The sequence below is a fragment of the Varanus komodoensis genome, unplaced genomic scaffold, assembly GCF_004798865.1.
Source record: "Varanus komodoensis strain SLA01 unplaced genomic scaffold, ASM479886v1 scaffold3, whole genome shotgun sequence".
Classification (NCBI taxonomy): Eukaryota; Metazoa; Chordata; class Lepidosauria; order Squamata; family Varanidae; genus Varanus; species Varanus komodoensis.
In genome coordinates, this window is record NW_025335761.1 from 31,639,944 (window position 1) to 31,656,467 (window position 16,524).

General features: G+C 41.3%; 1 protein-coding gene across 1 annotated transcript in view; it reads right to left on the reverse strand.

Annotated features, from left to right (window-relative positions):
* SNX6 (sorting nexin 6) overlaps nt 1-16,088 on the reverse strand; it is a 36,486-nt gene extending 20,398 nt beyond the window's left edge. The window contains exons 1-4 of the mRNA XM_044436526.1: nt 16,030-16,088; nt 15,805-15,852; nt 1,460-1,564; nt 1,055-1,165 (exon numbers count right to left, since the gene is read on the reverse strand). Of these exons, the coding sequence (XP_044292461.1) occupies nt 1,055-1,165; nt 1,460-1,564; nt 15,805-15,852; nt 16,030-16,035 (270 nt within the window). The 5' untranslated portion in view covers nt 16,036-16,088. The remainder of the gene's footprint in view (nt 1-1,054; nt 1,166-1,459; nt 1,565-15,804; nt 15,853-16,029) is intronic.
* Nucleotides 16,089-16,524: the final 436 nt, after the last annotated feature.

A 16,524-nucleotide genomic window follows, 5' to 3' on the forward strand; every position in this document is an offset into this window, starting at 1 on the left:
GTCTATGCTGGTTTTTCTTCTCATTAGATCATTTGCCATTTCTTTATGGAGAATAAATTTTATCTTGCACTTTTAAAATAGTTAATGATACAACCTGCAGCCATTCCCTGATAGCTCACTGTCTAATTTAGGTGAAGCCATGTAAGGTACAATCCTATATATGCTTAGTCAGAAAAAAGTCCTCCAATTCCTATCCAGCATGGTTGGCTGGCTGGATTAAGTGAGTTGTATAATTTTCCCCTGTTTAATCATGCATAAAAATCAATCCTTAATCATTATTTGCTGATAGCAAAAACAGCAGCAGCAGCAGCATCATATTCAGGGACATTGTTCTATCTAAGTAGTCAGAACTGAAATACTGCCATTCAAAATTTCTGGACAAAAAATAGTGGAAAGATTGATACAGTTAAGTGGAAAACTGCTGTAAGGAATATACTGAATAATTTCAAGCATGTGGGTTTTTATAATTACACAGAAGAATTTCATGAGCCAGAAAGCAAAACAGTGCTACCTTTCAACAGGAAGCATGGGATATCAGCAATTTCTACAGTCATATCCTCTAAACTTATTCATTTATTGAGCATATTTTTACACTACCCATCAATTCAGAGGCTCCCTGGGTGGTTTATAAAATCAAAATACAGTCATATAAAACAATAATTATAAAATAACCATAAATGCAATAATACATTACAATATTACATTATTTTATTTATTTACCCATTCAAGCTTTTATAGACTGTCACGGTAGCCACATGGATCTCAGGACAGCTTATAGCCACCAAGCACAATCAATCTTTGAGATAGAGTATAAATATTAAAAAGGGAATAATTAACTATTAAAATATTGGAAAAATAAAAAAGGATTTCACCTGGCACCAGAAAGAACAAAGAGTGGGCACCAGGTGCACCCCTTTGGAAAACTGATTCCACAGATGAGGTGCAACAACTGTGAAGGCCCTTCCCCTAGTAGCTACCCTCCTTGCTTCCTTTGGAGGGGGCTCTTTGAGAAGGACCTCCAGTGATAATACCTCTTTCCAAAATAAGCACTTACAATATAGCCTGCATAGTCTTCATTCTCAACAAAGGAATCATGAAGCCAGATGAACTCTTCATGTTGTCGGACAACTGAAAATTCATTTTGCTTAAAATTTGGTAAAGAGCTCTGCAAAACAATAGGTGGAGGAATGAACTAATAAATAAATGTGATTGAAACTGTATTACTTAGTTTTAATATTAAAATTTTAAAAACATTAATTATATGAAATATAAAATATAATTAATGCCCCTGCCACAACCAACCAACCAACAGTATTAAGAAAATACACACACACACACACACACACACACACACACACCCCCCCCTTAGATGTATGATTAGACTTGGATAAAAAGCTATTATCTTACTTTTGATATGCTCTAAGGGAAAATACAAGCAAACAGCACAAACTAGTTTTACCTTTGTATGAACAGTAAATTTGACTTTGTCTCTTTCACTAAGGGCATCTGAAATGTCCACTTGCAAGGCAGCATCAGTCTGCAGATCTACAGTAACCGCTCTAAGCTAAAGGAAAAATAAACTTTTTTATTAAAAGCCAAGCAAGTATTGACAAAAGTCTAGCTTATACTTTTGCATATATGCTTCAACTTTCAGCAAGACAATTTTATAACATGCAAAGATTGTTTTATTCTGCCAATATTTTAATTGTTAAACTGGTTTTAATGGTATTTTAACAGAAGGGGATATGTCTTCCATGAAATCTGGCGTTATGGTGGATACATTTTTATTGTTTTTAGTGACTGTGATGTTTTCACTTTTTTTATATTGTTCTTATTGTTGTAACCTGTCCAGGGAGCTGTGTAGCTAATAGGGCGGGTTAGAAATCTAGTAAGCAAGCAAGCAAGCAAGCAAGCAAGCAAATAAGACACTATACATCAGAGGTAATTAAAATTTTTTAATTTAAATTTAATTTAATTTATAAAAAATCAACCATTTATTGGCTTTTGTAAGCCAATAAAATAAAATACAATAATATTAAATACTATTATGAAGGCTGTCTAAAGTCCTGCTTAATCATGGAGGTGATCACACAAACAACTTGCTATTCTGAACTCCAGCTGGTTCAGTGTTTTTTGTAAAGACTAAATTCACACATTGGCCTTGGTAACCATTGTTTTGCAGATCAACATGCTGTGCCTTATAATGCACATACCAAGAACACTTTTAAATCAGGAAACTATCCATTGGATAGTCAATATGGGTGGGTTTTGCTTCTCTCCTAGTGCCAGTCATTAGTTATAGTAGTATCCTTGCCCTACTCTCCACTTCAAAATCGCCCTCTTGCCCTACTCATAAAAATACCAGTCACCAACATCACTGATTACCCACAGACAAGAACACTCAATTCACACACCTAAAGCTATCAGATGAAAATAAACAAACCCTTCACATTATCATAATCATTGATGGTTAAGATCCATTGCTTGTTAAGTTTCCATGAGAGCAGTTCAGGCTGGTTGGTGAGATTTAAGTTCCCATACTATGTAAGAAAGGTTCAAAAAGAAACATTAAACACAATATCTTAACTGGTGCCATCAAACATTTCTTATTCTTTATTCTTCTGCTCTTGAAAAAACAACACTGGAAGAGTATTAATTCCCAACAGCCTTCTAGTATAGAAACAGATTCAGCTGCTTCAATTGGTATCTCCTTGCACACACAACTGTACATGTAATTGCACCTTACTGCGGTAATAGTTCTACCTAGGGAGCTTTACACAGAAAGGTCCAAACCTTTCACAAAACAGGAAGACCAGGTGGGACAAATGTGGGGAAGGAAGGAAGGAAGGAAGGAAGGAAGGAAGGAAGGAAGGAAGGATGGAATTTATTTATTTATTGAAAACATTTCTATGCCGCCTCCATTGCAACAAAGCCTCGGGGCGGCTCACAAAGAATACATAAATACATACATAAATAATAACAATTAAAAAAAAACACTTAAAAACCCTCAGTGCATTCTCGGCTAAAAGTTTTAAAATCCTAATTCATTCAATAATTTAACAATTAAAGTAAGATTTAAATAAAAAGGTCTTAGCCTGGCGCCAAAAAACAAATAACGACGGCGCCAGGTGGAACTCGCTGGGGAGCGCATTCCATAGGTGGGGTGCCACCGCAGAGAAAGCCCTCCTCCGGGTACTCACCCTCCTAAAATCATTCACAGAGGGTTCCCGGAGAAGGGCATCCGTTGCTGATCTCAAGGGGCAGGAGGGCATATATGGGCACAAGCGTTTCTTTAGATATCCAGGTCCCAAGACGTTTAGGGCTTTATAGGTCATAACCAACACCTTGAATTGGGCCCGGACTTCAATAGGGAGACAGTGGAGCTGACGGAGAACTGGGGTTATATGAGAACAATGCCCAGTCCCCATCAGCAACCTGACAGCTCTATTCTGCACCAACTGAAGTATCCAGACCGTCTTCAAGGGTAGCCCCACACAGAGCGCGTTGCAGAAATCTAATCGGGAAGTTACCAGCACGTGTGTCACTGTTGCCAGGCAGTCGTTCTCCAGGAAGGGATGCAGCTGATGTATCAGCCGAAGCTGAAGGAAGGTGCTCCTCGCCACGGCCGTCACCTGAGTTTCTAGAGACAGCTCAGGGTCGAGGAGCATTCCCAAGCTGCGGACCTTGTCCCTCAGAGGGAGTGCAACCCCATTTAGGACAAGGCCCAAGTCCCCCATCCCGAGGCCCGACCCACCCACCAACAGGACCTCCATCTTGTCTGGATTGAGCTTCAGTTTATTGGCCCTCATCAGGCCCATTACCTTGGCCAGGCACCGGTTCAGCACAGCCACTGCCTCACCTGGATTGGTGGAAAACGAGAGGTAGAGCTGGGTATCATCAGCATACTGATGATTCCGCAGCCCACACCTCCTGATGACCTCTCCCAGCGGTTTCATGTAGATGTTAAATAGCAAAGGGGATAAAATGGACCCCTGCGGAACTCCATGGCATAACTGCCATGGCGCAGAGCCATATTCCCCCGCACCACCTTCTGAAATCGGCCATTGAGATAGGAGCGGAACCACTGCCATGCAGTGCCTCCAACTCCCAATCCCGCTAGCCTATTCAGAAGGATACCATGGTCGATGGTATCGAAAGCCACTGAGAGGTCCAGGAGAACTAACAGGGACACACTCCCCCGTCTCGCTCCCTGCACAGGTCATCGTACAGGGCGACCAAGGCAGATTCAGTGCCATACCCGGGTCTGAAGCTGGACTGAAATGGGTCCAGATAATCAGTTTCATCCAAGAGTGCTTGGAGTTGTCCCGCTACCACCCGCTCTAGCACCTTACTCAGGAACGGGATGTTGGCCACCGGTCTATAATTGGCGGCCACCTCTGGATCCAGGGATGCCTTCTTTAGGACTGGCTGGACTACCGCCTCCTTTAAAGGGGCAAGTACCCGTCCGTCTCTTAAAGCGGCGTTGACCACCTCCAGGATCCAGGTCCCAATTCCGTCCTTGGCTTTCTTAAGTAGCCAAGATGGGCATGGGTCTAGTAAGCAAGTGGCAGGACGTATTTGTCCAAGCACCTTGTCCACATCATCAGGCTGCAACAACTGAAATTCATCCATTAATTGTGGACTCGACGGCGTCAATGGTGTCTCCCCAGTAGAATCTGATTCAATAGCAGAGTCAAGCTCGTGGCGAATCTGAGCGATTTTCTCCCTGAAATGCTTGGCAAAGTCGTCACAGCGGGCCTTCGAGGGTGGCACACGATCTTTCTTCGGGCCCGGATGTATCAGCCCCTGCACCACCCAAAAAAGCTCCACTGGACGGCATTGTGAGAAAGAAATGGAAACGGAGAAGAATTTCTTCTTCGCCATCCTCACTGCCACAGCATAGGCCCAATAATGGGCTCTTAAGTGTGTTCGGTCAGAATCACCCCGTGATCTCCTCCACCTACGCTCTAGACATCTCCCAACCTGCTTCATCACCCGTAATTCAGGTGTATACCAAGGAGATGAATGGGCTCTGCCAGGTGGGAGAGGAAGCTTGGGAGCGATCATGTCAATAGCCCTGGTCATCTCCTCATTCCACAGTTCAACCAGGGCACTGACAGGATCACCAGCCTTGTCAACCGGAAAATCCCCCACAGCTTCCAGGAATCCATCAGGATCCATCCGGATTTGGGGGCAGACCAATATAATCGGGTCCGCACCCTTGCAGAGGGAAAGGCCACTCTCGAGCTCAAACCTTATGAGGAAGTGATCTGACCATGACAAGGGCGTCAAGCTTAAATTCCTCACCCTCGGATCACCCTCTTCCTGCCCCGTCAAGAAAACCAGGTCCAGAGTGTGTCCACGTTCATGGGTCGGGCCAATGACGTGTTGAGAGAGCCCCATGGCCGCCATGGAGGACATGACAAGCATCCTTTCTGCATTCCATCTATTTTATACATATCCATGAGAATCTTGTGAAAGGGAGATTGCCCTCATTTTTCCTAAAGCAGGATTCAGCCATATGCACCCCACTGGACTTTTTATTTTTTATTTTTGGCATTCTCCACATTGCCAAATATGCCTCTGAAATTCAGCTGCAACAAAAAAGCCATAATTCTGCTAAACAGGGTGTGTGGGAATGATGCACCATGTTTTAAACTGAAATTGCACTCCCCAGTGGCTTCAAGTAACAGAACTGTGCTTTAAAGCAAGGCATGTGTCTCCACATAATCTTATTTAAAATCAAGCTTTATCTGCCAGCACTGAATTTCAATGGGTCATTTAGCAGCAGCAGTTCTGGTGAGGATACAGCCCCATGGAGCTCCAGAAAAAAACTGCCCCCAGACTAATGGTTATTACCCATAGGTCTAAAGCATGGGTCCTCAAGCTACAGCCTGCGGGCTGGATCCGGCCTGCCTCAGAGGTTTTGGACTCACTCGGAGAAAACAATTTCCGTGTGAGCAAGCCGCTGCCTTGCCCCATGCGACCTGTCTCCCCCTGCGCCCACACGCCTGCACCCATGTGCCCACGCCCCCTCACCAGCCCATGCCCCCCGCAGGCACCTTTCAACTGGCCCCCTGTTGAAAAAGTTTGAGGACCCCTGGTCTAAAGAATCCCACAGCAGCTTCAAGCACATGCAAAACACACACTTTTTGTTATATTTATTAAATTTTTACCTCAGCAGTTCCAAACAGATATCATAAAAGTTTGGATTTTTTACTACAGGTTTTTCTTATAGGGTTTTTGTTTATAGTTTTGTTTTGTCTTACTATTAACTAAGAATATTATTTTTCAGCTTCCCTAAGCCAAGTTATAGAACTATTTGAGTGTGCTTCTCTGTTCCAAATATATGACCATACAAGGAGCTCTATATTATCTTGCAGAGGTCCCATACATCTTCTTGCTGAATATATCAAATAGTCAAATATATTCAAATATGTACCAAACATTCAAATATCAAATATCTGTTGTATTTATACTGTGGTGGCCTGTGGCTTCAAACGATAAAAATTTCTGCATTTAAAAAACAAAAGCTAGTTAAGAAATAAAACTAGCACAAAATATTCCATACTTTGCAGTCATGGTCCAGGGATGCACAAATCACTTCCAACAGCCATTTTTACATTTTTAATAGCTCAAGCAAGCCACATTGCTACAGTAACCTTAGAATTACACAGGGATCTTTGATACCAAAAAGATCCAAAGCTCAGGAAGATGCACATATTTGCATTTTAATATGTGCATAATTAGAAAAACTGATTTCTAGGCTATTTAGCCTCTTACTTGCCTTCAGAACAGAACTCTGTCCAAAATTGTTATTGCTTAAAACTTACACTCCATGCACCCACATTTTTCCTTGGTCATTCAGTCCAAATCCAGGGAAAAAAAAATTGGGAAGATAAGGTGCCTATAACCAGCAAACAGTCGTATGGAACCTTAAAGTTTTACAGATTAATTGCCAACTGAACATGGCACTCTGACAAGGGAGATACAGGAACATATCATGATTAATCCATGCTCTTAGGTTGCAAACTTACACAATTACTAAGGAGTAACCCCTATTAACCATAGTGGAATTTACTTCTGAGCAAATCTCACTCCTTCCCCCAGGCCCTCATTACCAACAAGCACAAAAACAGAGCCTTTACAACTAGAGGATGTGACTTTGGTGCTCCTGGTCCCTGGACCAGGTGGAAGCAGCAGAGAATTTCTCCAAAGGTGGCTCTTTTATCACAAACACTTGATTTTGGTAGTTTCTAAGATTCTAAAACACATATTTTAATAGTGTTTGAGTTCTAATTTCTGGAAATCCTGAAATTTCTATCAAATATTGCAATATTAATTTTTAGTAACCTCATAATCATACAACTCTCTTAAAAAACTAAAATTCATAATTGGCTATCTTTACTGGGAGCTACCCAAATTCCTAATAAAGATATTTCTTGATTGTGGGTGTTGGGCTTATTTTCCTCATGAAACAGCATGGCTATCTTTTTTATTTTTTAGGGGTTTTTTAAATTTCCAAAGTTATCATTCCCCAGTTCTCTCTCAGCGGCCCCAGTTGTTTTCCCACTTCACATAATTTCCAGTAGTAGCTCACCTGGGTTTTCCCATCTCTCCAATCTCTGTACCCATGACTTGGGCCGGCCCCAAGACATTTTGCTGCATGAGTCAGAGCAGCAAATGGAGCCTCCCTCACAGCCCCAGTCAAGGTATATAATACAGTGATACCTTGGCTCATGAACTTAATCTGTTCCAGGACTCTGGTCATAACCCAAATTGGTCATAAGCCAAGTCAAATTTCCCCATAAGGTTCAATGTAAATAAGGTTAATCCATTCTGTAATTTTTAAAAAAAAAAAAAATCACAAAAATTTGAAACAAAGTAACAAACAACAAAGTAACAAACTACAGTAGAGAACACTAACCTAGGTGGGAGGGAGGGAGGGTATTGTTTGGAGGGAGAGTCCAAACCATAATCGTGCAATAGCGATCGTGCTGGGGGGGCGTGGGGAGATGGGTGTGATTGCAAGTGTGCTTGTGCGGGGGGAGGCAGGCGTGATCGTGCAGGGGAGGGGAAGACAGGTGTGATTGTGGTTGCCATCCAATGCGGAGTTCGTGAACTGAGGCAATTTTTCTCTGAAATTTCTGTTTGCAACCCGATTTGGTCATGAACTGAGGCATTCATGAGCCGAGGCACCATTGTATTACTCAAAGCTGCTCAAGTTGTTTTGGACCCTGAGGCAGGAACTTGCAAGCGCCTCTCCACACTCTCCTGGCAATGAAAATACAATAACTGATAAATTTAATAATGAATGATGTACTGCTTTTTCATGAAGTACCCAATCAGCTGTGAGAGGCAACTATTTCAGGATCTAAAGTGTGTGTGCAAACACACATGCATATGCACATGTCTTTAAAGGGCCCATTGCCATAGGAAGCCTCTATCTGCAAAAAGGGGTCTATGACTAGAAGATAGGACATCCAATTATGAGGGAAAAAACCCTCAAGCAGATAGAATCAAGAAAGCAGGAGGGTAAGTATATATGATAAGAAGCCAGATAATACAAGGTAATCAGATGCAACAGGATCATCAGGTCCCTGTGCCTTTACCATAAATCTCTCCTAACATTCTTTTAATCCTCCCTTGTCTATTCCATAGTCTGTTTTCTTCTATTAAATAGCACTGTTCTGCTAACTTCCTTTTTCTATGCACTCTAAAATGCTTTTGACTCTTTACTGCCCCCACAACTCTTACATTTCCCAATTCCTCTGCACCACTATCTATTCTTTTCCCTTTTCTTCCCCTATCAGTCTATTTGCTATTTTTGTCTTCTTATTGCTACCCCTTCAAGACTTTTGCAGCACAAAGCTTTCACTGTTCTGGTAACATCAAAGGTATCTCAGATGCTGCATGGGTGAATAGGGTTTTGAGGCAAATAACAACTGTAATGCAAAGCTTTTTCCCCACTGCACCCCTACTTACAAGCACTAATCCCCCTGCCTATATTACAATAGCAGTTCAAGAGCTATTGTAATATTACTTATACCTGTCCTGCCAGTGTAACACAAGAAGTCCTAACCTTTCTGAGAGGTTGCAGCACCCAAACATACCAGCACTGGCTTCCTCAGAAACTAAAGCAACACTGGTATAGTTAACTGCCATTGCATGGGTTGCTTCCATTTGGCCTGTCATATTACTCTGACAGTATAGGACAACTTCACTAGATTGGCTTATATCATCAACAAACGACATGGGGGAAAAGCTGTAGATAATGGGTACTAGTTTCATGAATACAATCTTAGTCAGGAAGGGGACTGCAGTCAGCTCATGAGCCTTATGATAGTAACCTTTACCCTTGAAAAACTGAAGAAAAAGGTAAACAATTGTTTAAAAACATAGGATTGCTTTTATTCTTGAAACAGAACTGTTATCCAAGTGCATTAATACTACAGATCAGGGTAGACTGAATTAAAATATTATTTAAATCAGCAAGAAAAAGGGTCAGTTTATAGTGTTGATGTTTACAACCTGACCAAGCATCCTCTTTGCATATTTTGTATATATTTTGCACGCTCTTTTTCATCTAACTATTTCCCTAGGGTGTTTCTTATGGTGAACGCCTATGACGGCTTGGGAACACAAGAACTTGTGTCACAAATAATTTATTCTTGTCTTTTCTTCCCTGGTGTTGCTTTTTTCCTGCTTCATTTTTCCCCAGCCTCCACAAAAACAAGGAACCACACAAAATGAAAAGCTGACATTGGACAGACAAGAACAATTTATTTTCATTAAGTGAGAATAATGCTTATATTTGACAGGTAGTGTGTAGTCCTATCTGAGAAATAGTCAAATAAGCCCTTAATTTTCATAGAAAAGCCTCTTTCAACTCATTATATCTGACAGAAGATATTTCAGTTTTAAAACTCACAAATAAAGACTGGATGTTAATTTGTTTACTAGACTTTTAGCCACCCTGTTCCAAATAGGAGTTATTGCCAAGTAAAATTCTCTTGGCAACTATGAGCACAGATTTCCTACATTTTAATTTCCCAGACTTTCACCTTCCTTTAGAAACAGTGCAAGACTTAACTTAAACATGCTTTAACTAATACTTCAAGTTCCTTTTCCTTCTGAAATCAATAGTCAAATGTACATGAAAGCTCCAGACACTTGTACTAGTCTTGTGTGTATGTGTTTTTTAAAGTCCATATGACATGGCATTTTATAATATATAGTGTTTCTTTTCTGACAAACTAATTTCTAAGGGTTTCTTTCTGGTTGGCTAAATTCAGTCCTAACATCTATATTCTCATTCCCATGGAACATCTGATTATATAACAAAAAGTTAAAAAATTACCAGCATTATCAGAAAAAGTGCATTTTAATGGCAGTGTTGTTAGCTAAGAGGATAAATATCCAGCATTAACCAGGTACTATATACTGTTGTACCTGGAAGTCTAAAACAAAGGTTCTTAAATGTTGCCCCAGATCCCAAAATCAGGGGTGGTGAAAATCTTATAAATAGGAAGTATCATCCTATTGTTACTACTACTGCTATTATTATAGTTATTATGCTACATTTATACCCCACTTTTTCTATCATGAAAGGAACCCAAGGTGACTTAGATGATCCCACTCCTGTCCATTTTATCCTCACAGCAAGCCTCTGAGGAAGGGTAAGCTGAGACTCAGTGATTGGTCCAAAGCCTCCCGGTGAGCTTCATGGCTGATCAGTGACTAGAACCCAAATCTTCTGGGTCTCCATCCAACACTCCAACCACTATACCACACCTTGAAGAATGTTAATCTGTCTTCAAGGGGCACTTAAAGATGACCAATCCCATGAAATTCTTCTACTAACAGCACTGCTTGCATCAGCAGAAAGGGGAGGAGAAAGTCTGCTTATGTGACACCGGATTCCATCCAACATTTGTGCAAGCACTGTAAAATACCGAAGTGAACAGCATTAAAAACTTAAGTAATGTTCTCTGTATCATCTAATTTGTATCACTTAACACTGGAGCATCCAATGAGCTGTTCATGAGCACCTAAATGCAGAATTCAACAGGGCACTTATGCCTTTGCCAATTTCATCTTGAATTTTCAATTTCCACCTGGCTATGGAATGCGTTCCCCAGAGAGGTCTGCCTGGTGCCAATTTGGTATTCTCTTCAGTGCCAGGCTAAAGCCTTTTTATTTGCCCATTATTTTAAGGTTGATTAAGTTTTAATGTGGGATGGGTTTTTTGGACTTATTGGATGCTGTGCTTCATTTTATTCTGTTTTTATTGTGGGCTGTCCCAAGACTGTAGTAGTTGGACGGTATATAAAAGATTTGAATGAACAGATTACTTTCTACAAACCAATTCTGCTGTGCAAGTGGGACTCACTGCTTATACAAGGGAGATTTAGCACTTTCTAGAAGTCCCAAATGCTTGTTTCTGGAATGAGGAAGTTTAATGGAACTACCTTAAGTGAGTTCCACTGACATACCTTCTTCCAGAAACAAGTGCTTTCACTCATTTTGGGTTTCTCCAGAAAGGCTTAATTTCCTTTCATGTAACTGGTGGACACCACTTGCAGAAAGGAATCAGGACACTACCTAGGGGTGTAACCACCCTATTGGATACTACCCAAGACACTTGGCACCTGCAGTGCTTTATTTTACTTTTTAGAATTGTTCATATTAATTCATTTGTTTTAACTGAGATGCCAGTATGCTGCTAAACGAAGTTTCAACCTCCAAAATCATATTTGTTTCCAAGAATGCCTCTGGGTCCCATGTAGCCCCCAAAGGAACCCTTAGAAAATAAAAATGGTGAATGACTGTGGCCCAGCACTTCTTATCTAAATACCTAGAAAAAATAAAAGTTATACTGGGGTTATTAGGAAGTATCCCATATAGTTAAAAAAGGAGGGTGCGTGCACCCATAGTGATTCAGGTGTCCAACAGCTAAAAGACATGCAAAGCTTCTGAACCAGAATTTCAACTTAAATCAGAGAAAAGACTATCTTGAACTCTTTAGCCTTTCTTTCACTTACAAGTACAAAAACATTAGGATGTGCAGTAAGGAAATTTGTGATCCCCCCCCACCCCCCACAGCACAGTTCCACACTACTGTTTCAGCTACATAAACAATGCTAAGCTTATGTAGTTCCTTTTAATTTTTACCACTAAATCCTGAGGTCATGATGTTTCAAAGAGCAGACAACACGATGCAAAACAGATGCAAGCCTTCTGTTCTCATAGATCTAGTGATGTGGTATTCATAGCAATATGAGTACAACTACAGTTTGCAAGATACAGTTACCAAGCTTTTTACCAGCTTCTCCACTATTAGTAGTTAAATCTCCAAACATTAGTAGGTAGTAATCCTGATCGCCATACCAGGAAAAGCTTTACCAACTCTCTACAGATTATGTTGCTGTTAAGGTCTCAGCAGCGTACCACCACATATAATGCTGATCAGTTGGCAACTCTTGTACTCCTATTAGCTAGGAAAAATACCCAATATTTTCTCTTTCTTTCTCTCACATACATGTATTTAAAAAGATAACAGATAATAAAGTACTCTGAATTAGTGTTAATTTTCAGAAACTTGATACTATACTTTGAAGATAAACCCTTATTTTTCTAACTCAAACAACAAATCTATGAACAGTAAGGAAACATTCTATCACATATCCTGATCATCTCAAACTTTTATTACAACTTACAAACTCACTGATTTGTTATCACATAACCTAGATTATAATTCACTTTGATGTCTGAAGTGTTACCTGAAATGGCAGTAATGAGCTTGCATAAACAAACACAAAGGTACATAAAAAAGAAATAAGGTGGAGGGGATTTCAGGCTAATTACCTGAAATAGTTAACAATATATTCTATAAGTATACTCCATGGTTTTTCTTTAAACTGTTAATAATCTTTAAGTGAAGCACTTTTTAATGCTGGAAAGGAAGCTGAAAATTGAAGAATCTCAGTGACCATTAAGAAGTAAGACTACTAAGTAATGCAATCTCCCTAAATTGCCAGAGATGGATATCTCTTCAAAAGAAACTCAACAGATGGCCTACAAATATAACTTGGAGGGATAAGCTAGAAATCAAAGTGAGGACTAGAGAAATCCAAATTGGAAAAGAAAGCAGGGAGGCCAGGAAGAAATAAAATTATGCAAACCTATCAATAATGTTAGGTTTTTTTTTAAAGAATGACAGAACAGCAGCATTTCTATTGTCTTACATTTTTCACTTTTTCCATCAGTATTATCAGAAATGATAATCTGGATTTATAACACTTGGCTATTCCAAATGAGCATGTGCTCGTATTGAAATAATGTAAGCATGATAATTGGAACAAAGAAATGGGGTGGAAGTTTACAACCAAAATAAGTTACAGGCTGGTAAATATAAAATTGCAAATTCCACAGATCTGCTTGATTAGAACAAACACAGCCTGCAACAGTGCTCACAAGAGAGTTCTTTAAAAAGCCACAGAGTAAGACAGTTTCATTTATGAAGCAATTACATTTGCTACTTTTGTTGAGTATGTTAATTACTATTAAAACTTGAGAAATCATAGGTTTCTTAGCCCAGACTGTATGTTTAGAGAAAGAAAATAATTTGTAACAACACTAGTAGCTTTCCTATTAAATTTCATCTGATTATGTTAACCATTCTAATTCATCCAAAATCTACAGATATCTGGCAAATATCTTTTAGGACTAGCAAAAATGCCAAGAAGATTGTACAAGCTTTCAAATTCTCCAGAAGAAGGGGTTAGAGATTCTGGGCTTTTGTGTGTGTGTCCCCGTTTTTTTGTTTTGTTTTTTTTGCCTAGGTTCTAGAGAACTCAAGGGCATGCACAATTTTGTGCAGCATGTTGGCCTGCTCCTATTAAAGGTTTTGCCCAACTATAGGGTTTGGATTTTTTTAATGAATCAGCACAGCCATTCACAAGAAGTTTGAACAGCTGTGTAAATCTGCTGTGTAGCCCAAACCACTTAAGCAGAAGTTACTGGTTAAATAAACCAATAGTGCAACGTTAACTATCCAAGAAATGCCTGTAACACTGCAGACTCATCACTCTGAACCAGTGTATATCATCAGTTAATTCATAGAAAGGTCTCATATGGACTCAGCCAGCTACATGCACTGCCAGAATTTCAAAGTAATTCCAGTGACTAACAAGTGAAAACTTGGTTCACTCAGCTGGGGAAAGTTCTCTTAAAAGTTAACTATGTCCATAAAACACCCATTTAATTAACTAAACATGCAACACTATGCATGTTTGGACAGAAAAAGTCCTTCAGCTTTCCAGCATGCCCCACCCAGCCATGCTGTGTGATGTTCAAGCCAGTAAAAGAGGGGGAAGACAATTTCCACCAACTCCCCCTTCCCACTGCAACCCTAAAAATCTATTCCAGCAGCTGGAGGATCCTCAGTGTAGGAATGGCTGGAGGGGGAGATTAGTGAAAGTCGCTTTCCCTTTTTTCTTACATAGCTTCCAATAGATTGTTTCTTATGGTATAGAATAGTCTGTCTCAACTTAACTGGTTTATTGTTTTGTTACTGTTATTACTATCTTAGCTTCCATAGTTGCATAGTTTGATGTTTCTTCCTCAAAAACTACTTATCATAATTTTCTGACAAGTTATGTACAACCCGACTCTCTAAAACACTTCACCATCACTCTATTATTGTCTATACAGTTTCTTCAATGCACACAGCACACTTCCTTTACCTTTGAGAAAAGAAGTATTGTATAATGGTTACAGTGCTGGACCTAAGCTGGAAAGAATGAGGTTATTATTTATTAGAGTTATATCCCACTTTTTTCCTTCCAAGAAACTCAAGCTGGCTCAACATAATTCTCCTCCTCTCAATCTTATCCCCACAACAACCACCCTAAGAGGTAGATTGGGCTGAGACTGGCCCCATGAAGTCACTCATGAATTTCATGGCCAAGTGGGGACTGGAACCCAGATCTCCCAAATCCCAGCCCAGCACTCTTAACCATTACACCACAATGGTTCCACACAGGTTCACATCTGGGCTGAAGAGAATGGACTTGGGCCAGTTACCATTTGTCAGCCACTCTAAGAATAAAATGGGATGGAAGAGCGACAAACCCAGTTTGCAACCTTGAGCTTGTATCAATAAATCAATTGCTTTCTAGCCAAAAGGTACTAGGTAATGCATTCAAATACCTCAAAGATACATTTAGTATTTTGGGTTATGTATGCCACCCTTCAAAAACAAAAGAATCAGCAGGATATTAAGAAGCCATGCAAAACATACCAAACCAACCTACCACGTATCAGTTTAAAGCAATTCATCAAAAAATAGCATAACCGCTGACTGTGTCAGGAGCTCAAGCAATATGTAAATACAGTCAAACCTACAGTTCAGCTAATGGGGATTACCCACTGCAGTGGGTGTACATAAAATAAATATCTATAAATCGAAGAGAAGTTATCAGGAATAGCCACAATCAAAAACCCAGGATAATGCTGCACTCCGACCACCAGAGCCAACCCGGAGCTTGTAAACGAATGAGGGGTGGAAGCAAATTGCAAAGAGCGTGATCCTTGACTGCCTGAGTGGTGCGAAACCCTTGAAGAGACGCCGACGCGTCCCCCCGGTGACCAGCCTTCCCCACCCACCATCTTCGGACGAGGGGCTGGAAACGAGCCCACAGACATCCCTCAGCCACCCTCACCCCAGAACGAGACCAGCAAGGGTTGCGGGAAAGGGATGGAGGGAAGAAGCTCTCCTCAGCTGAGGGCGAATACACTTACACCTCGGTCCTCCTCGGAAAGGAAATCTGGGCCGTCGTCCGAGCCTTCCTGCTCCAGGAAAGGGCGGGGGCAGGAATGAGAGAGACAGAGGAAGCCATCCACCGAAGAAAGAGAGAACAAAGCGCGCAGGTTAGTGAGACGACCCCAGACGCGGCCTCACCCGTCGCCCCTTCCCCTCAAGCCGAGCGCCTCACGGCGGCAACAGCAGCTCCCTTAGGAACCTACCATCATGGCTGCTCCCAGCCCTTGCTCCGTTCCCTCAGCGAATGGAGGCCTAGCCCTCCAGGCAGCCCAGACCGAGGGGGCGGGGTTAAGGCGGGGACAGGGGGCGGTGGCTGCGGCGGGATCGAGCCGCGCTGAGCTTGCGCTCGCCGACGCTCCTGCGCACGGCCGCGGCTGCCGAGTTTTCCGTGGGCCAGCGACGGGACTTTAAGTCGCGGGGGAGCGGCAGATGAGGTCCGTGAGGGCTACCCTCATAGCAGGCCAAGAGTAGCCGGCAAAGCAGACGGCTGAGGGAAAAACTGTCTCGTGAATGTAAATTATCTCTAAATAAATTCCTGGGATGGTGCAGAATGCAGCCGCTCTGGGTCAACAGTCTGTACCAGTGCTGCAGCACGCCGGCGTGTCAGACTAAAGAAACCGACCATTGCAGGTTATGCTTGTAAGGTAAGGGAAGGTGAGGCTCTCAAGTAACGTACCTTGCCCCTCCATGCTCCATTG